We start from the raw sequence: 27,327 nt of genomic DNA on the forward strand, positions 1-27,327 counted from the left end.
CTGCTGACAGCCCAGTCATGACGTGTCTTCGTGGAGACCAGCCCGTCTGTTAGCCACACTGCGTGCATTATTTTCACTCCAGTGTTCTGTAGAGGGGGACAATGTTTTCTTATTTTTCATGTACAGCAAAGAGGTTTATGGAGGTCAAGTAACTTGCTCAATTGTCACATAACTAATTAGGGGTAGAACTCAGATTTGCACCTAAGCCTGCTGCCCCAAAACAAGTAAAGCCAAAATAATCATGGTCTCTCCTTTGTAGGGCTCACTGCCTAGAGAGGGTGACCGACATTAACCACTGAGTCACAGAGACGGAGGTAAAGTTGCAGTGATGAGACATGCCACAAGGAAACGTGAGACGGTGTTACAGGAGGTATGACCTTGTGAGGGTGTGGGATGAGGCAGGAGAAGTGGGCAGAGGTCAGGATTGCTTTTGATCCTAAGAGTAATGGAAGGCATTAGAATGATTTAAACAATATTGGAGGAGTGGTGGTGGCATAACCAGACCTGCATTTTGAAACGACAGCTTTATTGGCAGTGTGGAGATGGTTGGGGGGGCAAGACAGAATGGGGGCGGGAAGGCCAGGGAGGTGGTGATCACCCTGGCCCAGGAGAGAAGTGACCGTGGCCCTGGAGATGGAGGGAGATGGACCAGTTGGCAAGAGTTGTCAGAGGTCAAGCCAACAGGACTTGGTGATGTCTTGAGTATGGGGGTTGAGGGAGTAGATAGAGTCAAAGATCATCCCTGGATTTCTAGTTGGGCAGCTGGATGGTGGTGTTGCCAGTCACTGAGGAGCAGAACACTGGAAGTTTGGGGAAGATGAATATGAATTTGATTTTATGCATGTTGAATTTCAGGAGTTGTTGGCAGGCAGTAGAACTCTGACAGGAGTCTGGGCCACAAAGACGACCTGAGGACTGAACCCTAGGCTTAGATGTGCAGGCACTGGAATTGATTGACGCATCCATCTGTTTACCTATTCATGTATCCATCTATCTTCCCATGAATCCATGTGTCCTTTCTCCCACCCTCCTATCATCTATCCATTTAGCCACTCATTCACCCATCTATCCTCTCACTTATCCACCTATCCCTCCTCCTACCTTCCTGTCCACCCATCCATCCATCATCTATCCAACCTTCTTCTCATTTATCCACCTCCCTATCCTCCCACCTATCCATTCTCCTACCTTCCTATCCATCCATCCATCCATCCATCATCCATCTAATTTTCCTCTCATCTATCCACCTCCCTGTCCTCCCACACATCCACTTATTCTTCCTCCTATTGATTTAGCCATCCATATACTCCCATTTATCCACCCATTTACCCAACTATCTACCCCATTTGCATCTATACACCCATGCATCCCATACATACTTATTGATGTCTCCTACAGGTGTACCACTCTGCTGTGTACTGGTAAAAAAAAAAAATGATGTAGAAAAACCAAGTCCCTGCTCTTAAGGACTCACAATCTGTTAGGAGAGGCAGATGTGTAAACCAATGGTCACAGAACAGTATATTTTCTGTGCTAGAAGTGCACAAAGGAAGGACACGTAACCCAATCTGAGGAGGTTAGAATAGGCTTTTTTGAGGTTGTGCTCCTTGAGTTGAGTTTAAAGTTCATTTAAACTGTCAGGGATGCAGTAACTTGGAATATTGGGAGCAAAGTTGAGTGAGTGAGCAGTGTGTTATAAGCGAAGACTGAAACAGCAGGTCCATAGTGTTTTCTTTCTTTCTTTTTTTTTAAAAAAGATTTTATTTATTTATTTGACAGAGAGAGTGAGCAAGCAGGAGCAGGGGGAGCAGGAGGGGGAGAAGCAGGCTCCTTGCTGAGCAAGGAGCTGGACACGGGACTTGATCCCAGGACTCTGGGGTCATCCCATAGCATTTTCTAACACCAACAACCAATTGTCCAACTCCCCAGATACCAGCTGGGTGTCCAACAATTCAACTCAATTCTGATGCTAACTACCTGAGGTTCGCAGAGACACCCCATAACTTAGGGGCTCAATACCACAAGACTGCTCACCACCCTAGATCCCAATCACAAGGCTACAATTTTGGCTCTAAATAGAGGTTTCCCTCAATTGCCTCCTTGGGTTCAATAATTTGCTAAGAGAGTTCACAGAACTCAGGGAGACATTTTACTTATGTTTATCAGTTTATTACAAAGTATTCAACTTAGGAACAGCTGGATGGAAGAGATGCATAGCACAAGCTTTTGGGGGGTTAGTGTGTGGTGTTTCCATGATCTCTCTGGGAACATCACCCTCCCAGCACTTTGACATGTTCACTTATCAGGAAGCTCATCAATCTCATTGTTCAAGAGTTTTTAATAGCTTAATTTCCAGCCACCCCCTCTCCGCCCCCCGTCCTGCCCCTCCCTGCCCCACTCTTCCTCCTGTAGATCATTGGGTGGAGCTGAAAGTTCTACCACTTGGTCTTTTTGATGACCATACCTATTCTGAGGCTATGTAAGGGCCCCATCGGAAATCACCTCCTTAGCATAAACTTAGGTGTGATCAAAAGGGCTCATAATGAATAACAAAAGATTCTCCTAACACTTTTAGGAAATTCCAAGAATCTTAGGAACTCTGTACAAAACCCAATATAACAAAAGATGCTCCTATCACCCTTAACACCCTGTAGATTACAGGGGTTTTAGGAGCTTTGTGCCAGGAACCCGGCCAAAGATCAAATCTATTTCTTACTGTACCATAGCAGGTCATAAAGGCCTTGAATGACAGGCTAGGGCCTCAGGGGCCACATGAGGGTTTTCTGGAGGGGGTGACCTGATCAGTTTGGTGTTTTAGAAGATCTCTCTGACTACCTTGTGGAAGATGGGGTGGAGTATGTGTGTGCAGAGGGGATCAAATGATCCAGTCTCTGCAGAATGAGGACTTTGGCCAATGATGTGCTCTGGGTTCAGCCCCTGGGGTTGGCCAGGCCCCCACATTTGGTCTGGACCCAAACCCAATTCTCACTTCACTTATTTGGCCAAGGGTGAACTCAAGGCAGCCAGGCTGCGGTTTGTGGCACGAGGAGGATTTAGGTATTCTCTGTTTTCCAGGGTGGCATACTGAACCCTCATACCATCTTTAGTTTTGTGGTGGTCCCTCTCCAGCTATGGCTGCTATGGGCTTTCATCAATTGCTCACTGGCTTCTCTGTCAAGGTCATTAGGAAGTATCTCAGTTCCATGCCCCACTTTTCTGCCTCTACAATTTATATTCACAAAACCCATTAACTTCCTATCAGTCATGCCATGACGTTTCCTTTGGCCCCATGAAATCTCCATCCTGGTGGCTGACCACTGACACCTGACAGTGTTCATTCCAGGTGGAGATGCTATAATGAGTCAGATGTGGCTCTGGCCTTCAAAAAGCTTGCAGCAGGGATGAAAGATTGATCTGGGAGGGTCCCAGTGATCTGGACCAAGTAATGTCAGTGTGTGGAAGAGGAAACAGCTCAGGTTGCAGACTTGGGCAGACCTGGGTTCAAGTCTTTGCTCTGCCACTCACTGGATTGTGACTCTGGGCAAGTCACTTTACTTCCTCCAAGCTTCAGTTTATCCATATGTGGAAGGAAAAAGAGACTATTTGCCTATCCAAATCTGGGCTTTTTGAGGTCCTAGAGTGGGGAACAGAGGAGCAGGTGGGAACCCAGAGGGACTCTGCCTCATGTCTCTGCACCTCTCTCCTCTTTCCCCATTATTCTATAAAAAGTCCACACTCCAGGTTGGGGGTGAGTTCATAGCACCTCACTTCTGGCCACAAGTGAAACTAACTGACCATCTTTCAATGCCAAGTCCGCATTCCCAAGAGAGAATCTGATTGGCTGAGCCGCATTAGGTGTCTAATTCAGGTCCAATCAACTGTGACCAGAGGGGTGGGGGCATATAGCACAAACTTGGCAGCTAGCAGACAGACGTGTGCATAAGTAGCGGGTAGTTCTCAGAGAAAGTGGGGGATTTGTGAGTTGGACAAAACTCCCAAAGGTGTCTCCTATGTCATCTCAGGTTTTTTTGGAAGATTGAATAGGATAATGAATGTAAACTTTTGGCAGTTTCTGGTATATACTATGGGCTGTATAAATGGTAGCTGTTATCATTCATTCACTGCCTTGCTTAATAAGCATTACTGAGTGCCTGGTTTGTATTAGATCCTACGCTAAATGCTGAGGACAAAGCTTGAAAAATGAGAGTAATAAAAGTGAAACTATTCCACAGGGTTGTTGTCAGAGTTGAAAGGAATAGTACAAGCAGAATGTTTAGTACAGTTCCTGACACATAGTGAAGTCTCAATAAATGTTGTCTACAAATGTTGAAGGTCTAATTGCAAAAGAGCAAAAAAAAAAAAATTGTATGGCTTTTCTATATGTTTTTTTTTTTTTGGTTCCCTAGCCACAGGACTGAGACATCTTTGGTTACAAAAATAGATTTCAGTGATCAAAATAATGACAGCTGCCAGACTGACAGTTTTCAGTGGTGCATTTGAGTCTCATTTAAAAGTTTAGAAAAATAACATTGGCATCTTCTGAACTTAAAGAACTTAAATTATTAACTAATTACTGACTAAGTTAAAAAGAGCCATGTGCAACCTGTGATTGTCTTTATTTTCCTGACCAAGAATGGATCAACCTGTCCATCTACAGGAGAATAAATTGTGGATAGCCACATGATGGAATATAGCAATGAGAATAAACATACTATAGCTACAAGAAATGTATGGGCAACTGACAAACAGGGTTGAGCGAGAGAAGCCAGACACTGAATGATTCTATTTATATAATGCTCCAAAATAAGAAAAGCACATCTATGGTGTTAGAAGTCTGGGCAGTTTGCCCTTGGTGAGGTATTGGCTAGGAGGGGGTTTTAGGTGTGCTGGTAATGCTGTTTCTTGATCTCAGTGCTGGGTACACAGGCGTATTTTGTTTGTGAAAATTCACTGAATAGTACACTGATGTGCATTTTAATGTACGTATATTATACTTTGAGAAAAAGTCTTAAAAAAAGCAAAAGAGTGCCCCATTTTTTTGTGCATCTGCCCGGTTGAAGCAGTCTAGGCTGCTCCCAGCTGGAAGGTGGAGGAGAGATTGGGATTTCAGGCAAAGGGGTAAAGGGAAGGAGCTAATATCTGTTCAGTCCATCAGTCAACTTTCTTTCTGTGCTTAGTAACAAATATAGTTTCACTTCTTCTAAACAACTTTTTTTTTCTTTTTGTTTATTTTTAGATATCCCTTGAATATTGTGACTCTTACAACAGAGGGTGCTTCCCTCCAGTGGTTGTTACTTATAGTCAATTTTTGGGGTCCACCTCTGGGAAATGCAGGGATTGTGTCTTTCAGTGCCATCCTGAGCTTTTTCTTTTATTTCTTATCCTTATTTTTCCTTTGTCCCAATTCACTCACTTATTTTAAAAAAATTGTAATGCATGTGTTTCTCTTGTCCTGATTCACTCACTTATTTAAAAAAATTGAGATGTGTGTATATTTCCTTTGCTCCTAGTTACTCACTTGTTAGAGAAAACATTATACGTAGTATGTGTGTGTTTTTAAGTGGCTTTGATTCTCTTTGGAAGAAGATGGTGTATGAATAAACCAGTGGAGCAGAAAACATTTATGGAAAACCTGCCTATGTGTCAGGCATTTCTACCACCCGTTTAGAGGATAGTTACAGGGGAGAGATGTGGTGCAGGAGGGGCTGGCCTGGCACATAGTAGGTGCCTGTTGCATTTGTGAGGCGTTTGCCAGTGGGAGGTAGGGCTGGAACACAGGGGATTGCGTGAGGCCTTTGCTCTAAGTTCTGGAAAGCACAGAGAAGTTAACTCTGGACTGGGTCAGGAGCTCTGAGTTTGGAGCCAGAAAAACCTGGTTCTGTTCCCACCCTGCCCTTTGCCTGCTCTGCTTCCTGTAGCAAATTGCTCGCTCTTTCAGTGCCTTGGTCCAGCAGAAGGGTCTTATGCAAGCACTGCTTGGGACCTGGGTCTCCAGCATCTTTAGCTTATGGCCCCCTCTGTTGGGGCACCTAGTGAGTGTGAAGGGAACTCTTAACCCTGCCTCTCTTTTCTGTCCTGGTCCTCTCTGTCAAGAGTTCTGGTGACTCTTGGGGACTCAGGAACATCTCCATATCACCCACACACATCCACAAGACTCAGAAGAACAGAGGATCCTAAACCGGGTTTGACCGCTCTTGGGGGCTTTGCTGCCCTCTGCACCTGCTCCTCTTAAGCTTGGCGACTTAGGAGGGCTGAGACAGCTAGAAGCCTAGATGGTCAGAAAGAGAGAGGCCCCCCTTTGTCCCTCCCTTAGGAGGCAGTCTGGCTGCTATTCGTTTTGAGCTGACTGGGATGGATTTGAAATGCTGCCAGGAGAACTCGTCCCCTAGAAGTATAGTAACTCTGCCATCTGAATGCAGCACAGTGCACGAACCATTCACACCCCAGCATGGAGCAGCTGAGCCTTTACACGTGGGGAAAGGCAGGGCAGCCTGGTGGACAGCAGAGTCTTATGAATTCAGCCCTGCGGGGAAGGAGCTGTTTCTCAGCATCTCTGTTGGGACTATCGCCTTGTTCATTTTCACCCTCACACAGTGTGCTGCAGGCATTCCGCCCCCTAAAACAGGGCACTCAGTGGCCTTGATATAACTTCTCAATTCAGTCTGGAAGAAAGGACACTCCTCCACACTGCAACCATGGAGCTTCCTTAAATCAACCCATGTCCTTGCTTAAGACCTTCAGGAGCTTCCTCTAGCTAAGTCAAGTCCACACTGGAAATGAGTCAAGATTCGTTCTGATCTGGTCTCTGCCCACCTTGCTAGGTTCCCTTCCAACCACTCTCCACCCGAACCCCCGGGCTCTAGGTGCCTCTGACTTCCGAAGACCCTCTTCTTCAGCAGCTTCTCTGACCATGTCTCCTTTGAGGTTGAATCACTTGCTCTGTATTAGGGCTCTGGGGTTCCTTAACACACTTCACATTTCAGAATGATAGAAATTGTGTAATACTTTCTTTTGTGTTTGTGCCCACGTGCCTCCCCATTTGTGAGCCTTTGGAGAGCAGGAACCCAGTGTCCCCAGCTCAGGGTCTGGCTCAAGGCTCCATAAACACTTGCTGCACAAATGGAACTGGATCCTAAAGACACTGGTGACGGAGCTGGACCAGGGAGCTGCCTCTGCGGGTTCTTCAGGTGCACAGGCCAGTCTGCCCTGGTGCTAAATGGTCCCACGTGGCATCACCACAGCGCTTTCTCTCTCCCTGCCCTTCTCGATGTATCACTTTCAGCTCTCCTCCTCCTCCTCCTCCCAATTGATACTTCAAAGCTTCACAGAAGAACTGTAGGTTTCTTGAGCGAACAATCTCCATGACTGCTAAATAAATAAGCTAGATTCACAGACAATTCAGGAAAACCAGGTTGGGTGAGCGTGACTGCATTTTTAGCAGGAGGCCGATGGCTGAGTACAAGTCCTTTGGAAGGCAAAACAAAGCACACTTTTTATTGTAAGATACTTTCAGACCTATAAAAAATATTGCAAAAATGGAGTTCATGTGTATCCTTCATCCAGCTTCCCCTAATGATAACAACTTTCAAAACCATAGTCCAGTGATCAAAACCAGGAAATGAACAGTGGTACAATACAATTGTTGTACTTTAGGTGAATTTCACCAGTTTTCCTCAAATGTTCTTCTGTTTCAGGATCTGCTTCAGAATCCCACATTGCTCATGGTGGTTGTGTGTCTTCAGACTCTTCCAGTCTGTAAGAATTTCTCCTTCTTTCCTTACTTACATGACCTTGACATTTCTGATGAGTACTGATCAGTTACAGGGAAGCTTTCTATTTGCTTCTGGTTCCCGGTTGGTTTCCAGATGATTGAAGTTCCTGGAGGTCTGCCTTTAGGATGAGTTATGGATAAGTGCTGCTGCTTCTTTCACCCCTCTTCTCCTTGGTTCCCTTGGGATCCTCTGGAGCAAATGTCAGAGGAGGGAAAGCATTATGTGGAGGTGATTAACGTTTCTTGACCTTGGGTGTTCACTGTCATATTCCAAGTTCCCGATCACATCTGCAGTCAATTACACAATTAGCCATGCATGTTGACTTTGGAATGGATGCAGATTCCCTCTTGTTCCTCCTTTTCTGCAAATCTTTCTCCATTCCTCCCCTCTTCCATTTGTCCCCTGTTAGTGACAGATTAGAGGAGGCTCCAGGGCTGACCTGGTGCACATACTTCCCTGGAGTCATGCTCTGGGACACCTCTGCCAGGTCGCTGCGGGGGGTGGGGAGGCCGGATGTCAGTGGTGGATTGGGAAGTCGGACGGTGTGCTGATCCTTATAGTGTCCTGCACTCACTGATGGGGTCATGTGGCCCATGAGGTTGGGGACAGGAGCAGGGCCCTGGGAGAGCAGTCAGCTGGGGTAACAAAGCATCAGCCAGCTCAGTCCCCATCACATTCGGAGAGTTCTCCTCTAGTGATGAGCCTGGGCTTTCTGAGGGACAATGGAAGAACATTCTAGAACCCATTCACATTCATTCATTCATTCACTCAAATATTCATTCATCTGTTTAACCAGAGCATACCCTGGTTGGTTATCTTTATTATTGTCTTTGTTTTTGCTGTCATTGTGATTCTTAGGTATGGGGACATAGGGATGAGTCAGACTCGGGGCCTGCCCTCACAATGCTCACAGAGACAGATAGACCATAGAAGAGCTCAGTGCCATGTGATAAGGGCTCTGTTGAAGGGATGTATTAAGTTTGTGGGAATAGGGGAGAGTGAATGACTTAACTGTGACAGGGATATATAGTGGGTGGGACAGGTGACCCTAAAAGATTTAGAAGGGTTAGGCTAGCAAAATGGGGAAGGGACTGATTTGCCAGGGGAACAGCATGAGCAAAGGCCTGAAGTGGGGGAAAGCCTGTGATTACCTGAAGGAATTGAAAACTCCCTACTCCTTTACTCCTTTATTCATTCATCTACCCATTTGCTCTGGACCATGTGTGCTGGGCACAGGGCCAGCAAGGGGAGGTGGATCTGGCCTTGCCTAAGGGTGTTATAGTCAGGGCAAGAAGACTGAAGGTTATTATGAGACCAGAAATATACACTGATTTCTTAGGGAGGAGAGAGTGATGGGCAGGGAAGGCTTCTTGGAGGAGGATATCTTTGAGGTTTGACTTGAGGAGGATTTGGGCAAGTGAAGAAGCAGAGATGGTCTCTCACTGAGAGAACAACATGTGCAAAGGCCTAGAGGTCATGTGTTCATTCTTTCACTGACTATATCCGTTCGTTCAGGAAATATGTATTGAGTGCCAGCTATGTGTCTGTACTATGCATAGGGGTTACAAAGTGAACAATTATGGAGCTTATGTTCTAATGGAGCATTTCAGTCAGGTTCAGCTAAGCTATGCTGTGATAGCATGCAACCGCCCAAATCTCAGTGGCTTGCAAAAATGAAGGTTCATTTTTCACTCATGTTATATGTTCATTGCTGGTGGCAGAGAGACTAGAGATGGTGGAACCATGAGCTGGTTCTTAAAGTTTCTGCTGCAAAGTGACAAGTGTCTCTTTCACTCACATTCAACAAATTGAATCACTTGGCCAAGCTTGACATCAATGGGTTAAGGATGTGTAACTCTCCCACAGAGAAGGGCAATGCATATTTTGACCAATAAGACAACCTACCATTTGTCTGAGGAAAGGCCAACAGCTTAATATGACAGACTGTTTGGCACGAAGGCAGATATATCAATACAGAGATTAAAATGTTAAGGAGAAGCCAGATTATGCAGGGCCTTGGGTAGTAGGCTGAAGAGTTTGGGCTCTGTCATCTGACAGTGGAGAGCCATGGGAAGTTTGAAAAATTCTGTTGAGTTTAAGGGAGTGCAAAATCTTATTTGCACTTTAGACAAATAATTTCAGTGACTGCAGGAGAACGGCTGGTGGGGGTTGAGGCTAGAGGTAGAAAGAGCAATTGGGGAATTTGGGGAATACCATAGTAGAGAAGGAAGAGGGCCCCGTTAAGGCTGGCACAGTTTAGAGAAGAGGGCTTCAGGAGACATCAGGAGTAAAATCAAGGGAATTTGTTCATTAGCACATTGTTCAACAGATATTTTAGAGACAGAATAAACACGTAGGTACATATATTTGGGTCTTGTGTGCCAATGATGTGACCAGTAACCAATCATTTTTAAAATGAAATAGGGGCACCTGGGTGGCTCAGTCAGTTAAGCGTCTCTTGATTTCGGCTCAGGTCATGATCTCACAGTTGTGAGATTGAACCCAGCATTGGGTCTTGTGCTGGGCATGGGGCCTGCTTAAGATTCTCTCTCTCTAGCTCCCTCTGCCCCTCCCCCCCGCTCATGCACACACACTCTCTCTCTCTAAAAAAAATAATAAAATAAAATGAGACCCTGATGAAATCTCTCTCCATTAAAAAAAAATGTCGATTAAAAAAAATTTACTCTATATTTACATATAGTAATATTCATTTTTGAGGGGAGTACAGTTCTATGACTTTGACAAATAGACTTGTTTACTGCCACAGATAAGATACTGAATGGTCCTGTCACCCCAAAAATCTCCCTTGTGCACCTTCTCTTTTTTAGTCAAATCTTCCTTCCTTGCCAACTCCTGGAAATCCTGATCTGTTCTCTTTTGCTCTAGTTTTGCCTTTTTCAGATGTTGAATAAATGGGATCTTTGGAGTCTACCCTCTTTTATTTAGCATAATGCAATTGAAATCCATTCCAGTTGTTGTACGTATCAATTTGTCCTTCCTTTTTGTTGTTCAGTAGTATTTCGTTATATGTCTGTATCAGAATTGGTGTGAAAGCAAGCAAGCAAGCAAGCAAGCCCCAGATCACTTTTCACTCTTTGTGCTCTGCAAAATGTTAGCTGCTTTATGTGGTGCCCCAGATGGGGCTTTTCTTTCTCCTGCTGAGCGCTCTCTGCCTGAAGGTCTCCCTCTGCTTAGCCAGGAAAACCTTGAACTCAAAGGTAGAGCTTTGTTTTTTCCCTTTGATGAGAAGACTCACTTCCTGCTCAAAGTCCCATCAAAACCCAAAACTTCCTTGCACAGCTTCCTGTGTAACATCATTAACCATCCCTCCAGCAACCATTATTCAGGAGTGTAATAAGTTAATTGTGCTTTTAACACCCCAAGCCAGGAGAGCACATTGCAAAGTCCTGTGAAATTCTTGAGCGTTAGACATCCCCAGATGGCCTCTGGATGGGCTGTGGAAAATTGGTCCCAGCTCTTTCTCATATCTTTGAGAAAGAGTAATGTAGGCTATTTCTATGCATTGAAAATCATATGAGGATCACCTGTCTGGAAAACCAGGTTTTTCTCATTCCATGGACTGCAATTGCACTGATTTGGTGTTAAAGAACTCCAAATGCTAAGAGGTGCAGGTCCCACATGGCCAAGTTCAGATAAATGCTTTCAAAAATTAAAAAAAAAAACAAACAATAAAATTAACAAACCTTCCAACAATAGTTTTGCCTGGTTCAAAAGCAATGGTTTTAAAAGCAGTTTGGTTAATTTAAAAAACAAAAAGTGTTACTTTAATAAATCGTAAACTTAAAAAACAAAAACTCAATGTTAAAAAATGATATTTGGGGATAAACTTTGCTTATCATATTCAGTTTTCAATTAGAAGTAAGTGATTACCTATTAACATAAAATATAACATAAAATAACATCCTTTCTGATTATAAACATACTGCATGCTGATATAGAAAATTTGGAAAACACAGAATTAAGAAGAAAAGAAAAATTACATAATTCCAAAATCTGGAGATGAATATCTACTAGTAAAAAAAAAAAAATTGGGATCCAACTATAAATAATGCATTGGATTCTGCCTTTTTGCTTGACTTTGAGTTCAGCTCAAGATCACCATGTAACAACATGACTTTTTTTTTTAAATATTTTTTTTAGGATTTTATTTATTTATCAGAGAGAGAGACAGAGGCAGGCAGAGGGAGAAGCACAGGCTCCTTGCTGAGCAAGAAGCCCGATGTGGGACTCGATCCCAGGATCCTGGGATCATGACCTGAGCCGAAGGCAGACGCTTAACCGACTGAGCCACCCAGGTGTCCCAACAACATGACTTTTAATGGCTGTCCAGTATTTTTTTTTTAATGGATCTTCCATAATTTACCTAACCAATTTCTTGTTGGATATTTGCATTGTTTCCAATTTTTTGCCTTGTACATAACCAGAAATTAACACTGTGGCAGATGTACCTTATGTGTGCCTCTTAGGCTAATATTTGGAAGGGGGATTCATGGGTGGACTAGGGTTTTGGTAGTGAGGATCAGAGGACTCAATCCATCACCTTGAGAACAGTAGGATTTATTATGTGTATCCTTGACCTCGGAGGTGCCTGGAACCAGGGCACACAGGGATGGACACTTTCTGGCCCAGAGTCCATCCTCCAGGATTGATTTGGTGAAGAGCAGGAGGGCTGGACATGGACTCTGAGGCAGGGGTTGGTACTGGGAGGGATTGTGCAGTGGACTGTGACCCTTACAAGCCAAAGGCTCCTGCAGCCAGGGCCAGCAGATCCCTATGAGTTGAGGTTCTCAGTGCCAACAGGATAGCTGGAGGATGTAGGTGTCCTGTTTCCTCCGGAAGGTGGAGAACTAGATCCTTGACTCTCCCACATCAGAGCCTGGCTGGAGGGGAGGGACAGAGCCAGAGCCTAAGGTGGGTTGTGGGGTTGGACTTTGTGGCTGCCTCTCTGATCCAGGTTCTCGGTCAAGGCCCAGAACCCTCAGAGCCTGCGGTCCACATCAGGATATTAGGGTGCGCTGCACTGGGGTTGCTGCTGAGCATTTGCTTATGTCGTGCGCCCCCAAGTGGTAATTTTTCCCACGACCAGCTCAATAGAGATGGATAGCACTTCCTGGTCCAGCCTTCAGCTCCCAGGTCTGGGAAAGTCACCTGCAGATCCACATTTTTGGGGGAACGAGGAGGGGGGGATTCTAGCACTAGTTTCTAACTTGCTGTGTGGCTTTGGTCATGTTGCAACCCTTTCTGGGCCTCACTTTAGTCTTCTATGAGGAGGAATTTCATGTCAGCCTCAGAGATTTGACCTGGGGTAAGGGGAAGGGCTCTGAGCCTCTGCTGCTCCTGCCCACTTTTGCCAGGCGCAGGGCCCAGGATTCACTGGAGCAGTATAGTTAGCAGAATCCAGGGAGCACTGGGTTTGTGCCCTACTGTGGTGTCTACCAGAGGCTGCAGATTCAGAGGCAAGCCTCCTGCCTTCACTCCTCCAACCTCAGGGTAAACAGGAACCAAAGAGAGGAGGTTGCTAGAGTGGCTGGGAGCTCAGAACCAGACCCTACTGGAGGGTTGGAGGGATAGGAGGTGATGTGAAGCCTGAGAGGCTTCTTGGAGGAAAAGGTAGTGGACAGATCTCATGAGATCCAGGGGTTGGGCAACTCTGAGTTCAGAGGGCAAGCCTCTGAATTTGGACATTAGATAGGCAGGAAAACTGAGCTCAAAAGCCAGCCTAGGTGGTGGTGTTGGGGTTGACATCCGCAGGAATGGCAGAATAAGGAAATCCTGTTTTCCATAAAAACAATGAAAACACTGGAAAAAATTGTCAAAATCAACTTTTTCAGAACTCTGGGAATTAACCAAAGACTTTCAACAATTCTGTGAGTGTTTATTCACAAGAAGAGGCTAAATCTTGGTAAGAACCATGATCTTTGTGGTCTTTTAACTTACCCTAGTTACATTCCCCCCTCTTCAGCCCTGTAGTAGCCTTGAAACCCAATAGCCCCACAATCCTAGTGAAAATCAGCAGCCTACCAATGACTGGAAAGGGAAGAGTGGTGTTGGAGCTCCTCCAAAGCCCAGTTCCCAAGTAATTGTCATTATTTGAACCGTCTGGTGGTCCTTAGAAGACCTCGTTTTATTTTTATTTTTTTAAATTTTATTTACTTATTTGACCGAGAGAGAGAACACAAGCAGGGGGAGTGGGAAGAGGGATAAGGAGGCTCCCCGCAGAGCAGGGAGCCAGACTTGGGACTCTATCCCAGGACCCTGGGCTAGTGACCTGAGCCAAAGGCAGACACATAATGACTGAGCCACCCAGGCGCCCCTAGAAGACCTCATTTTAAAGCTTGCTTTTATTTCACCTGACTTGAGATTTGCTCAATGCAAACAGCTTTTTTTCCTGAAGGCATTTGCTGAAAACAATCAGTGGTAATCCTTTCACATCTCAGCTGCCTGAGGTAGTGATAACAGCTCAGGCAAACAAGAAGCTGACCAAAAATCTTAAAAGGAAAAGTTGGGGAATGAGCTGTCCACTCACTTGAAAAACTCTGGCATAGTCCTGGGAATCTAAAAGGCCACTCACATGTGTAGGGCTAAGCACATGTCCAGGAGACACCAGGGGAAACCCCAAGCTCTCAATTCGGGTGGACCTTGAGGCTCTGTGCAGTCAGAAAGGGAAGGCTAAGGCTGAGTTGTAAACTGCCTGCCTGAGCTTTGAAGAAGTTTTCCGACATACACACAGAGCCTTTCAGCAAGCGCTGAGAGATTTATTGGTTTTAGGCATTTAAGGGGGTATCTGACTACTCATTGGCTGACTACCACCAAGCAGAGACTTCAGTGGCCACACACAACAAAGAGTACAAATTTTACAGCATTAGTTTAGGAAAGCCACTAACAAACTACAGCAGCAACAAAAACCAAAACAACAAACCTTGGGGAGCAAGGGTATGGTTTCCACAGTTGCCATGTTATATTACTTAAAATATCCAACTTTCTACAAAAACTATGAGACATACAAAGAAACCAGAAAGTATAGCCCATTTGTAGGGGAAAAAAAAGCAATTGATAGAAACTATCTCTAAAGAAACCCAGATGTTGGACTTACTAGCCAAAGAGTTTAACCTAGTTATTTAAAATACATCCAAAGAACTAAAGGAAACCATGTCTAAAGAACTAAAGAAAAATGTGAGGATTATGTCTCACCAAAGAGAATATCAGTAAAGAGATAGAAATTATTAAAAAAAAATACAAAAACAAATGGAAATTCTGGAGTTGAAAATATAATAAATGAAATGAAAAATTCACAAGAGCTCAAGAAGAGATGTGAGTGAGCTGAAGAAAGATCAGTAAACTTGAAGATAGATCAATTGAGATTATCTTGTCAGAGGAACAACAACAAAAAAAATGAAGAAAATGAATAGAGCCTTAGATAGCTATTGGACATCATCAGACATACTCATATATGCATAATGGGTGTCCCAGAGTAAAAAGAGAGAGAAGGAGGCAGAAAGAATATCTGAAAAGATAATGGCCCCAAACTTTCAAATTTGATAAAAATATTAATCTACATATCCAATAAGTTCAATGAACTTCAATAAGATAAACTGTTAAGATTTATCCCAGACACATCATAATGAAACTGTTGAAGATCAAAGACAGAGAGAATATTGAAAGCAATAACAGAGAAATTATGTATCACATACAAAGTTTCCTCAATAAGATTAATAGCCAATTTCTCATCAGAAGCTAGGGAGGCCAGAAGGCAGTGGAATGACATTCATAGTGCTGAAAGAAAAAGGCTATCAGTCAAGAATTCTGTATTTTGAAAAAATAAAGGAAAATTAATGCCCAGATAAACAAAATGGAGAGAATTTCTCACTACCAGACTTTCCCTACAAAAATTACTAAGGAGAGTCATTCAGGTTGAAATGAAAAGACACAGACAGTAACTTGAATCCATATGAAGAAATAAAGATCAGCAGTAAAGGTAACTGTATAGGTAGATATAAAAAATTAAAGAGGCATATTTTTGTGTGTACCTTTCCCCCTTCTATCTGATTTAAAAGACAACTGTATATAAAGCAAAAACTATAAATTTATGTTGATGGTCATACAATGTATAACAATATAATATGTACAACAATGGATAGTGCAAAGGAGGCGAGAGGGAGTAGAGCTATATAGCAGCAAAGTTTTGTATAGTATTTAAATTACGTTAGTAAAAATTCTAACTGGATTGTTATAAGATTTTAAATATAACCTCATGGGAACCACTAAGGAAATTAAAAAAAAAAGTAAAGACATGACAAGAGAATTAAAATGGTATGCTAGAAAATACCTGTTTAACATAAAAGAAGGCAGTAATAGGGTAATAGAGGAACAAAAAAGATATAAGATATAGAAAAAAATAGGAAAATAGCAGACATATATCTCACCTTATAGTAATTACATTAAGTGTAAAAGGATTAAACATGCCAATCAAAAATCAGAGATTGGTAGGATGGATAAATTGCCATGATCCAATTATATTTTGTCCATAGAAGACACACTTTCTATTAAAAATGCAAATTGGTTGAAAGTAAAAGGATGGAAAAAGATATATTATGCAAACTAACTGAAAGAGAGCTGGAGTGACTATACTAATATTAGATGAAACAGACTGATAAAAATTGTTACCAGATACAAAAGTACATTTTATAATGCTAAAGGGTCAATCCTTCAGGATAACAATTATAAACCTATATGCCCCTAACAACAGAGACTCAAAATACATGAAGCAAAAACTGACAGAATTGAAGGGAGAAATAGACAATTCAACTATAATAGTTGGAGATTTCAGCACCCCACTTTCAATAATGGATAGAGAGTAACTAGACAGATAAGTGAGAGAATAAAAGAGTTGAACAACACTACAAACTGGCTATATCTAACAGACAGCTATAAAATACTCCACTACTAACAGCAGAATACACATTCCTCTCAAATGCACACAGAATATTCTCCAGGATAAAACATATGTTAAGGCATAAAACAAGTCAGAAATAAATTTATAAGGATTGAAATCATAAAAATTATGTTCTCTAACCATAAGGGAAAGAAAATAGAAATCATTAACAGCAGGAAATTTGAAAAATTCACAAATATGTGAAAATTAAATAATGCATTCCAAATAACCAATGGATCAAAAAGGAAATCACAAAGGAAGTTAGAGCAAAATTGGAATTAAGACAAATTGACCCCTGAGATCTTTACAAAATATCATCCTTGGAGGACAGTCCCCAGGAAACCCTGCTGGTAGGGGTCAAGGAGCAGGGGCCTTGTTGAAGTAAACTTCAACCCATACCTCCCCAATTCAAGACCTGACATGGAGGTTTCCTCTTCTCATTTTGATTGTGAGGTTTTCCAGGCAAGACTCCAATGTTGGGTCCACACACCCCAATACAGTGCTAGCTGTTCCCTCCTGTCAACCAGCTCATTAGAAATTGATTTCCTCCCTCACTGCTGATGAATCTCACCCGCCCTGGTCCATTTGCCAAATGCAAATGGTGTGTCAGCCCCAGCTTCCAGAGGCCCTGCCTGTTGTGTAGGGTGGAGGTGGGATTGGGAGGCATGTACAGAGGCTGAGTGAAGGCATTGAGCACTGGGAAGAAAGAGGGCTGGACTAGGTGTCCAGTGTTATTCTGTGCTTCAATGCAGAGTGAGTGTCTCTGAAATCCTAATTGCAAATGTCCCCTTGTGTCCTTTGATGATGATGGTGGTGGTGGTGATGTGTATGTGTCTCACATGAGCTTTCTCAGCTCTAGAAAGAAAAGAATTTCAAGATTTTTCTTTATTTAGGTATAAAAAAAAATACAGTACATCCCATGCACCAGTGTGGCCTATATATAGTCATTATCACTAGAGTAATTACTACAATGATAGGAAAAAGAAGGTTACAGGAATTTGTTCATCCAACTAAAAAACCCAAATTAAAGTTGTTAACCTAAATAGCAACCCGCTTATTATGCAAAAACCCTTATTCTATATGTTTGTGAGAGCTAGAAATATGTAAGTTTTATTAGTAAACAAAAAAATTACAGAAACTAGATATTGGTTAAAAAAAAAAAAAAGTCAGTGTTATCTACAATCTCCTGAAGTGTGAGGGCCCTTGTTCAGAGGGGAACCTCAGTCCATGACCAAGGATGAGTTGGAGAGTTTCCCTCCTGTCCTGCCCCCTCTTGTTGAGTGATGCCACTTCCCCAGGACATGTTTGCAATGTAATGTTCCATATTTGGCTGAAAGTGGGAGATGCACAGATAACCACAGGGCGTGGACAGGGCAGGGGCCTTGCTTTTTGCAGGGTGTGGGGGCCCTGCAGGGGTTTCCTGAGATGTGGCAACAACGAGGTGCCTAAAGGCAAATGGCACAGTTCTGTAGTGCAGTCATGTTTGGGTTTGGACTTTGGCCAGAGTTGCTGAGGGTCAGATTTTGAGGGCCTTGAAGTCAAGAGATAAGGAGTAGATGGAAAGAGAGAAAGAGCATGAGTGAGTGACCAGGCAAGGCATATAGGGGAGAGGTCTTCTGTTCTGGGAACATCTGCTCCACTTCCCAGGCAAAACTGGAGGGGTTGTCGATGAGTCTCAAAATGGGGGGTCACAGCTACTCCAGGCTCTCTCCAAAGGGTGTGGGTGTGGAGGTTGCCCTCACCAAGTGATCTGTCACACTTGGTCTCCACTGTCCCTCCAGGATGGATTCACAGTTGCTTCAAAATTCAACAAGCCATTTTCCTGACTTTGGTTGAATTTTCAGTGCTTAGTACAGTAGTTATGGGCGTGGCAGGCCAGGGAGGTCATTTCAGGACCCACCTTCTATAGCTGTCAAGGGGCCCCCTCCTCCTTCTTGACAGGCCTGGGGAGAGGCTGGGAGTGGTAGGGGACTTGGGAGAGTGGAGGAAGTTGAAGCAGGGTAGGCTGATGGACAGTTCCAGTCTCCCGTGGGACTGGGCTGACAGAGAGTTTTGCCCCACAGGCCATGCCATCCAGCGCTTTGCCTCCAGGCAGACAGGCACCAGGACCTCCCCGACCTCCCCAATCTCACCAGGGGGTTCAGGGTTTCAAGGGAATATCTCCCCCTGGAAATTGAACATAAGCTGCTTTGAGGAGCCGCAGAAAGGCTTTGAGTGGGACCCGTGGTCCCAGGGGACAGGGTTATGGGTGTCCGAGCCCAGACAGAACCCCAGCCTGGATCTTCCAGCATTTGGGGGGTAGCTGTCACTGAAATATGTTCCTGGACCTTTCAGGGACCTGGAGTTTGCTACCCAAGGTGGTGAAGTCTCTGGGACCCACGAGGAAGGGCTGCTGGGCTGGGGTGTCAGTGCTACAATTTGCGGGCTCAGTGCCTGGTGTCCGACTGGCCCGAGCTGCAGTGGTTTGGGTCCCCAGACGAGAGGCCCGGGGCCCCCTAGTACACCAGCTCCTCCTGGGGGTCTGAGCGGTACAGCTCGGCCAGCATCTTGAACCTGGGCCCCCAGTCGTTGAGGAAGTCGTAATCGATGTCCGAGTCGGATGAATCGGTGCCCAGGGAGCTGAGGGACTCGGCGATGGACTCGGCGCCCTCGTAGCCGTAGATGTGCAGCGTGTCGTAGGGCGGGCCGCCGCCGTCGTGGTCCGCCTCGTCCTTCTTCACCTCGATCATGGCGGCCATCTCCCCCGGCCCGCCATGCGCTGCGGCGGGCGCGTGCCGCGGCGGCTTCTGCAGCTGCGCGTAGACGGACGGCCGCGCGTCCAGCGCGGGTCGCGGGGGCTTGGCGCCGCCGTGCCGCACGGAGTTGAGCACCGACACGTCGTAGCTGGTGGTGTCCATCTCGCCGCCGCCCTCCTCGTCGTAGGTGACCAGCTGCTCATGGATCTCGGGCACGCTCTTGCCGTGGGCGCGGGCCTGCTTCCGGAGCCGCCGCCGCAGGAAGATGAGGAGGGTGATCACTGCAGCGGGTCAGAGCCAGTCAGACCCGGCCCCTGCGGCTCACCTGCGTCCTCCCCTCCTCCCAGGAAGTGGCCGAGCCAGCCCAGCCTCTCAGCCGACGCACAGGTTGGTTCGGGCCAGACACTTGGTGGGTACCCGCGCCCCCTCCTCCACCTTCCATGGGTCAGAGCCAACCCCCCTCCCCCCACCTCCATGGGACAGACCCATGATGACTTCTCTGCTTTGTTTATATTTGCTAAGGTAGTTGGGAGGTTAAGTGCAATTCTGTGTGTGGTGGTGATGTCATTATCATTATTATCACTCATTATTATTAAAAGGGGGTCTGAGTCTGGACTCTCTGCCAGGGAAGCGCCAGGATGGTGGCACACCCAGGGCGGGCACTGGCAGGAAAAGCCTGGAGCAGATAATTGCGGGTGCCCCCACAGCATCCCCGGGGCCTTTCATTTTGGTGCACAGGGCGATCTCTAACCTTCCTCTAGAGGACCGGACCCTGCCCCATTTCAGGGCTGGTGAAGTCCAGGAGAATTTATTCCCTTGGGAGAAGCCCTCAACCATCAGCTGAGGGGAGCTGGTGGATAAACACCTGCTGTGAGTGCCCCACTGCTTCCCCATCCCAGATGGCAGGAAGCTCCCGGGACCCACACCATTAACTTGTATTGACAACTCTTCCTTCATCAGCTGCCTCCCTTCCCTGTTTCACTCCCCACTCTTCCTTCTAGGGCTTCCTGGGAGCATTTCTAAAATAAATCACTTGTACCCCAATCCTTGTCCCAGGGTCTGCTTCCCTGGGTAACCCCAAACAAAGCAAGGCCTAAAATGCTCCTAAAATTTCTGAGACCCAAACAAGGAAAAAAAAAAAAAAAAAGAAATCAAGGCTGTAGGAATCCTAAAAAAGGCAGGAAAGCCACTGGAGGTGAGCTAAGCTAGAATTTTTTAAATTTTCCATTTTTTTTTTTTCCAAAAGAGGTATTTTTTCCAAAATTGGGTTCATGTAAATAAATGCCTAGAACGGTGCCTGGAATGTAGTAAGTGCTCAAAATGTATAAATTGAATGAATGAATGTCATATATGTAAATTATTTTAAAGTGTGGGAAGGGCCATGAACTCTCCCTTTCCCCACTTCTACCCCCACCCTTAGGATGCAGGCATCCAGGGAGATAGAGCTTCTATCCCTGTGTCCGGCTGTGGAACCTGAGGCCCAGGGTGGGATATGGGCTGGAGGCAGGGTTGCCCTTTGGATCCCTGGTCTCTTCCTCCTCCTCTGAAGCGCCCCCAGTGTCCCCTCCCCACCCTCCTGGGCACTGACCTGTGATGGTGAGGATGCAGAGGAAGATGGCTACCAGCACCTGGATGCTGACGCCTGCCTGGCCTGCCATCTCCTCACAGTAGGTGAACTCGCCATGCTCGTTGCACTTGCAAATGGTCACGACCAGCGTGCTGGTGCTTGTGAGGCTCGGCCTCCCATTGTCTGAGATGAGCACAGGCAGGTGGTGGACTTTGGCACGCTCCCGGTCAAACTGTCCATACTTGACTGTGATGTTGGCTGTGTTATCTGGAAACACCAGGGCTTCAGAGTCAGGCTCTGCTATCCAGAGTGCCTGTCTGCTCATCCACACTGACAGTGTGGCCTGCCTCCTCCAGGGAGGCCTCCATGACTGTGCCAGCCCACATGCAGCCTGGGCTGCTTCTCCACCCTTTGCATCCCCTGCCTCAGTGCGGGTCGGTTCCTCCAGAGAGGGGATATTTTGGGCAGCGGCTTTGACCTAGCCTCTAAGAATGGCTTGGCCCAAATGTAAAATCCTCGCTTTCTGTTTCTGTGAGCAACCCATATGTCTGACCCCCACCTCCTCTTCCCTAACCCCGCTCCAATAATAGGTGGTTCTCTTTTGGCTCAATTAATGCATTATACCAAGCTTCGACAATGGGGAAAAAGAAAGTGTTTAAAAGTCTTTTAGCACTGGGCTAATTTTGAAGGCTGTTTCTGCCATTCCTGAAAATCCACTAGAAAGTGAAAACAAAACACTTGTTCCCTGGGGCACGGAGGGAGTGATGACATGGGTAACTGAGGATTTCCTGGGTAGGCTGGATGGAACCGGGAATGTGCTCTGGCCCAAATATTGGCTCTCCTTCCCAGCTCCAATCAGTGGTTCCACATACAGAAGAATCCCCCGGAGAGCTTTTTAAGCATGCTGATTTTCAGAACCCTGCTCTCCCTTCCCCTCCATATCCCTCCCCTCAGCCCCCCCTCCCCCTCTCACATTTCAGATTCAATGGCTCTGGGCAGGCAGAGGCCAGATAGTTTGCCTTTTGCAGGCTCCTGGGAAGTTATAATGCCGGCAGTCAGAGGATTTAGGGATTCCCTGCTCCAGGATTTATCTAGCCCCTCGGGATCAGCTCACTCAGGAAGCTGGTCAAAAGCAAAGGAGGCCATCATTTACATTTCAAATGAAAGCTAATTACATTTTGTTATTAAGTAACTATGTCTATTATAATCGAAAATAATAGCTATATGGTCACCGATACTTTATGGGAGAAATGAGTTTTCTCACTATACTCATTTACTATCATAATAGGACATTCATGTTGTAAGTGAATCTGGCACCAATAGGCTTGCCTCCTGGTTGTACGTAGGGTGCCTCTGGGGTGGCACTTAAACTTTCTATCCCAGTGCAGACCCTCTCTGAAGTAGGATTGAGGTGAACATGGGGGGATGGGGTGACAGGTATTTTTGCCACATTGTTTACTGCTAAAGACAGCTGAGCAAATGAATGGTCTGTCATTGACTGCCAACACATCATGGCCGCCTTTCCTGTCCCACAGGAGGCTCCTTAAGGATGGGTCTGTGGCTGATCCCCTGGGTCTGCCTCACACTCTCAGGGGCCCTGACCTTCCTCACAGGTGGCGGTGGCTGTTCGGTACAGGGATCCTCACTGGCAAAACCTCAGTTTTGCCAATCAGAGATAGGCAGGAATTCTGCCTGGCGGTGGGTGAAGGATGGCTCTATTGAGGCCCAAGAGGGATTTTTCTCTGTTTTTCTCAGGAAGCTGGTGAAGCCATGGAAGCCTGTCTACTTTTGGCTAGAGTTCAGCCAACTCAGCATCATCCTTGTAAGCACATGCTCATCAGAAGCTCTGATCGGCCGTTACTGACATCCCAGCCTCTGGGCTGTGAGGAGTGGACCAGATGCTGTCCTGGGGCCACCTGGTGGTAAGTAGTCATTGTAGCTGAATTAAGACAAAGTTCACTGTATTCTTGGCATTTGGGATTTCACATTTCCAATTTAGACTCTTTGGTAGTGACCTCAAAGTTCATAGAGAATTTGCAGTTGTGCTGAGCATAGAGATCCGGTGTGGAAAGGAATCCCTTGGCTCGTTAGTGAACTGAGCAAGTGTCTGCTCCCTATATCTATTCTATATTCCTTGCTGACCTGAGCATCTTCTGGGGAGTGTGGACTTGGCAGTTTGGCCAGGGCAGCTCTGACCATGGCACAGACCAGTAAGGAGTTGTACAAAATATCCCATAACTTGACCTCAGTCAGGACCTGCCCCCCCATTTGTTGGCTTGGTCTTTGATATTGGTGCTTCCAGACTCCAATAACCCTGCCCCTGCCAGAAGCCAGGCTGACTACTTTGATGCATACCGTGATTATCTGTGAGGGTGAAGTTGCTGTCCTCGGTGCTCAGGGAGAATTTGAACTTCACATCTCGTGGCGTTATGTCCTTGTCTATTGCCGAGATTTGCACAACCAGCTGGAGTATGGAAGATGGGGGACAGTCAGTGGTGGTGTTGGGGTGGCTGGGGGGTTAGTGGTGGTGGTGACTTTGGGTTCAGACCTGACCATGGCTGCATTTCACCTGCAACACTAACCTAAATGGTCTCCACAAAGCCACTCTTTGGACCACCCTCCTCACACATCCCCTCTGGGCCTCAGTTTCTCGTGGGGATATCAATCCCTTTCCTCAAGGCTGTCGTGCAGGTTACATTAAGCTAAGTGAAACGCCGGCTGGCTGTGGGTAGGAGGTGCTGCCTCTCAGCCTGTCCTCAGTGGGTGTGCCCCCCCTGAAACTGAGCCAGACTCACCTTGCCCTGGGCAGCGTTCTCACACACTCTGGGCTCATAGGGCTGGGCGAACTCTGGAGGGTTGTCATTCTCATCCAAAATTTCGATGTGGACTTGCACAATGGATTCTTTGCCTGTGGGGTACCCTGCAGGGGGTGGAAAGGGCTCATGATGCCAGCCCCAGAGATAGAAGGTATGTGGATGGGGAATCCTGGAGGGGTGCCCTTTTTGCAGGAAGAGGGGATAGGGACCTCTGGAAGAGAGACCAGGGATGGCATTCTGGATGAAAGGGTGGAAGAGGAGAGAGGGGGGGCATCAAGCTTCATGCACAGGGATGTTTACTAAACAGTTACTTGTAAGAATCAAAAAGTTAGACAATGCAAACCAATTAAAGAAGGTTTTAATTAAATTAACAACCAAATTGATCTAATAGTTTAATTAAGTAATTACTTTAAATAAAAGTAATTTATCTAAATCAATAAAATTAATTAATCACAAAATAATTAAAAGGTAAACAACGTAAATGAGATGGGGTTAACAAATTAAACCACTTTAAAAGAATGGAATGTGTGGCCATTTACAATGCCCATGGAAATTACATTTAAAAATTGTAATAAAAAAAGGTATTTTAGTGCCATGAGAATATAGTTCTGGAATAAGGTTAAGTAAAAATGCAGGATATGATATTTATATAAATATGATGATCTCAGTTATATAAAAATATGTATAGAAAAATAAAAGACCGGAGAAAGTACACTAAAGTGCTAACAGTAATTATCTCCGTGTGGTGGGATTATGAGGGGATGCTTTTCTTCTCTTTTTCTGTATTTTCTCTCATATCTTAAAATGAACAACAAACTATTACTTTTAAAGTTTAAAAATTGTGTGAATGAGATTAGATGGGGAAGAAAGGGCAAAGACTGATCTGGAAAACATGCGGGAGCCCATTGCAGTTGGGGCTTGACTGCCATGCTGGGAGATGATAAGTCTCAGAAGTGCAATAGGAGGCAGGGGCCCTCTAGGGTAGCACCAGTAGGGCCTTGGTCAAGTCACCCGCCCGTCTGAACCCTGGTGGTCTCCTGGGTAAGGCAGGCATATTAATCCGTCTCCGGAGGGCAGCTGCGATTTTTCTCATGTTAAGTTTTATAAGGATGCAAAACTCCAATACTTGCCTTTCCTTCTGGCAAAAGTTACACTAAGCTGGAGAACCTAATAGTCTTGAAGATGGAGGGTACTTCAGATTTTGAATTCAACCCACTGACCGGCATATAAATCATCTCCCTCCCCTCCCAGCAAGCAGTCTTTTCCAAACATCCATGATAATAAAAATCATGTGGTATTTGTTTGATGTACACTCCTTGGCCCCATTTCTGGATCACTGGACCAGAACCTCCAGAGAAGGCTCTGTGTTTAAAAGGTGTCTTAGGTGATTCTCATCACAGGGACGTCTAGCAGGCTGTTTTATGACTGTGCTTCTTAAATTGGAATGTGCATGAGATTCCGATTCAGTCTGGGGGGTGGCCCAAGATTCTACTCTCCCAACAAGGTCTCAGGTGATGTGGATGCTGCTGGTCCATGAACAACTTGGAGATGGAGGCTCTATAGTTATTCCAGCCAAGTGGTGCTTCAGCAGGAGCTTATAATACCTCTAGAGATCGAGATGACAGATTGTGCCTATTTTGAAGGAATGAGGGAAAGGAGAAAAGCCCAGGTCCCCTGGCATATGGGGCCACTCACCACTAGAATCCAGTTCTTTGGCCTCCACTGTCAGGTTATACCAGGGGTAGATTTCTCTGTCCAATTCTTTCTCATTGTAAATGTTCCCTTGCTTGGTTATTCGGAAGAACTGGCCCTTGTCACTGGTCTTGCGGATGGAATATCTGCCAGGGGAGAGAAATTCATCGTTTTCCATTGTTCTTTGCTGAGTGCAAACTTCTCAGCATGACTGATGAGGCCCTTCAGGATCTATCCCTTGCAGCCCCTCCATCCTCCTCTCACTGCTCATTGTGTTCTACCACCTAGTGGGATGCAGAGTGGTGGGATAATCCCATCTATTTTAGCAATGCTACCCGGGCTGAGCTGAAGGTGGTGCCTTAAGACTCCCTCGGTAGCACTTTGAAAGCTGAGGCAGGAGGTGCTATAATCCAGTACACCAGAGCTGGGGATGGTTTTTGTGATTAATGAAAAGATAGCACTGGGTGTTATATGCAACTAATGAATCATTGAACACTACATCAAAAACTAATGATGTATTGTATGTTGGCTAATTGAACATAATAAAAAAAAAAAAGAAAAGATAGCTGGACTGGAGCCAGGAAGAAATAAAAAAGGAGCTGGAATAGATAGGAAATAATTGAAAATAAATTAAGTTTATGAAGTAAAAATTTGAAAAGTTCTTCCAGAAATCAAGAAAAAGGTGTGAAGAAATGAGAGATGAATGTATATGAGATATATAACATGTAATATATAACATATATATTTGCTGCTAATGACGAAAATTCCAGAACCAATAGAACAGAAGAAATAACAAAAGATACACTAAAAGAAAACTTTCCTGATCTTAAGAAAGGCTCAAGTCTACAGATTAAAAGAAGTCATTAATATCAGGCATAATTTTCCAAAAGAGATCAATGTTTACGTATATCCTGATGACACTTTTGAATTTCAAGGCTATGTGAGGGAACTGAACAGAGTCCAGACAGAAAAATATGTTCTTGTGAAGAAAATCAGATTCACCTGAGATGTCCCCACAAAATTAAATGCTAGAAACATTGATAGTATTTTTGAAGTGAAGTTTCTATACTCTGAGGATTATAGGAGCACATCTGGTGTTATTAACATAAGAAGGCAAAGGAACTAAGGTATCTGTAAACATACCAGAACTCAGGAAGTGTGTCACCCATACAGGTGGGTCCTGAAAATTTTTTATGAAAACTTAACTTTATCCAACTAAGAAATATAAAGAAAAAGCCTTCTTTGGGAGGAATTAAAATGAAATGATTTATTTATCTATCATATATAGGAAAGCAATTGTGTGTCTGTGTGTGTGTATGTGTGTGATATTTTAAAGTAGAAAATGTCCAGGAAAACATTTTTAATTTTACAGGTAGAAGTAAGTCTCACTGGTAGAAGTAAAAATGAATGTATTCCATTCAAACATCCAGGAGAAAAAAAATGAAAACAAAATAGATTCTATAGCAAATATGGGGGAAAAGAAAAAAACCATAAAGTTTGAGAAATGAGAAATGTGTAACAAGATAAAAAAAGTAAGATCAAGCATATCATTTATGATACAAATGTAAATAGGTTAAACCCAAAGCATCTCAGTTTAGATTAAAAAGCAAAACCAACTACCTTCTATTTTCGAGAGACAATACCAAGTGAAAAGCAGAAGTTAGAAAAGTTGAAAGTACAGGTTGGAAAACTTCTATCAGGCAAAGATAAATAATAAGAAAACAGGACCGGCAAACTTGACATCAGGCAGTGTGGAGCTAAAGGTAAAGTATTTAGCAGAACAAATTGGGTA

General features: G+C 44.8%; 1 protein-coding gene across 3 annotated transcripts in view; it reads right to left on the reverse strand.

Annotated features, from left to right (window-relative positions):
- CDH5 (cadherin 5) overlaps positions 1-27,327 on the reverse strand; it is a 48,386-nt gene continuing 21,059 nt past the window's right edge. Inside the window, exons 8-12 of one of the 3 annotated variants that reach the window (XM_078063574.1) lie at positions 25,539-25,681; positions 23,823-23,947; positions 23,383-23,491; positions 21,049-21,294; positions 1-86 (exon numbers count right to left, since the gene is read on the reverse strand). In XM_078063574.1, coding sequence (XP_077919700.1) covers positions 16-86; positions 21,049-21,294; positions 23,383-23,491; positions 23,823-23,947; positions 25,539-25,681 — 694 coding nt within the window. In that variant the 3' untranslated portion in view covers positions 1-15. Of the gene's footprint in view, positions 87-7,718; positions 7,962-17,595; positions 19,742-21,048; positions 21,295-23,382; positions 23,492-23,822; positions 23,948-25,538; positions 25,682-27,327 lie in introns of those variants that run through there. The other 2 variants (XM_078063575.1, XM_036115167.2) reach the window with 2 other exon arrangements.

Source organism: Halichoerus grypus, chromosome 15 (genome assembly GCF_964656455.1).
Source record: "Halichoerus grypus chromosome 15, mHalGry1.hap1.1, whole genome shotgun sequence".
NCBI classification, from domain to species: Eukaryota; Metazoa; Chordata; class Mammalia; order Carnivora; family Phocidae; genus Halichoerus; species Halichoerus grypus.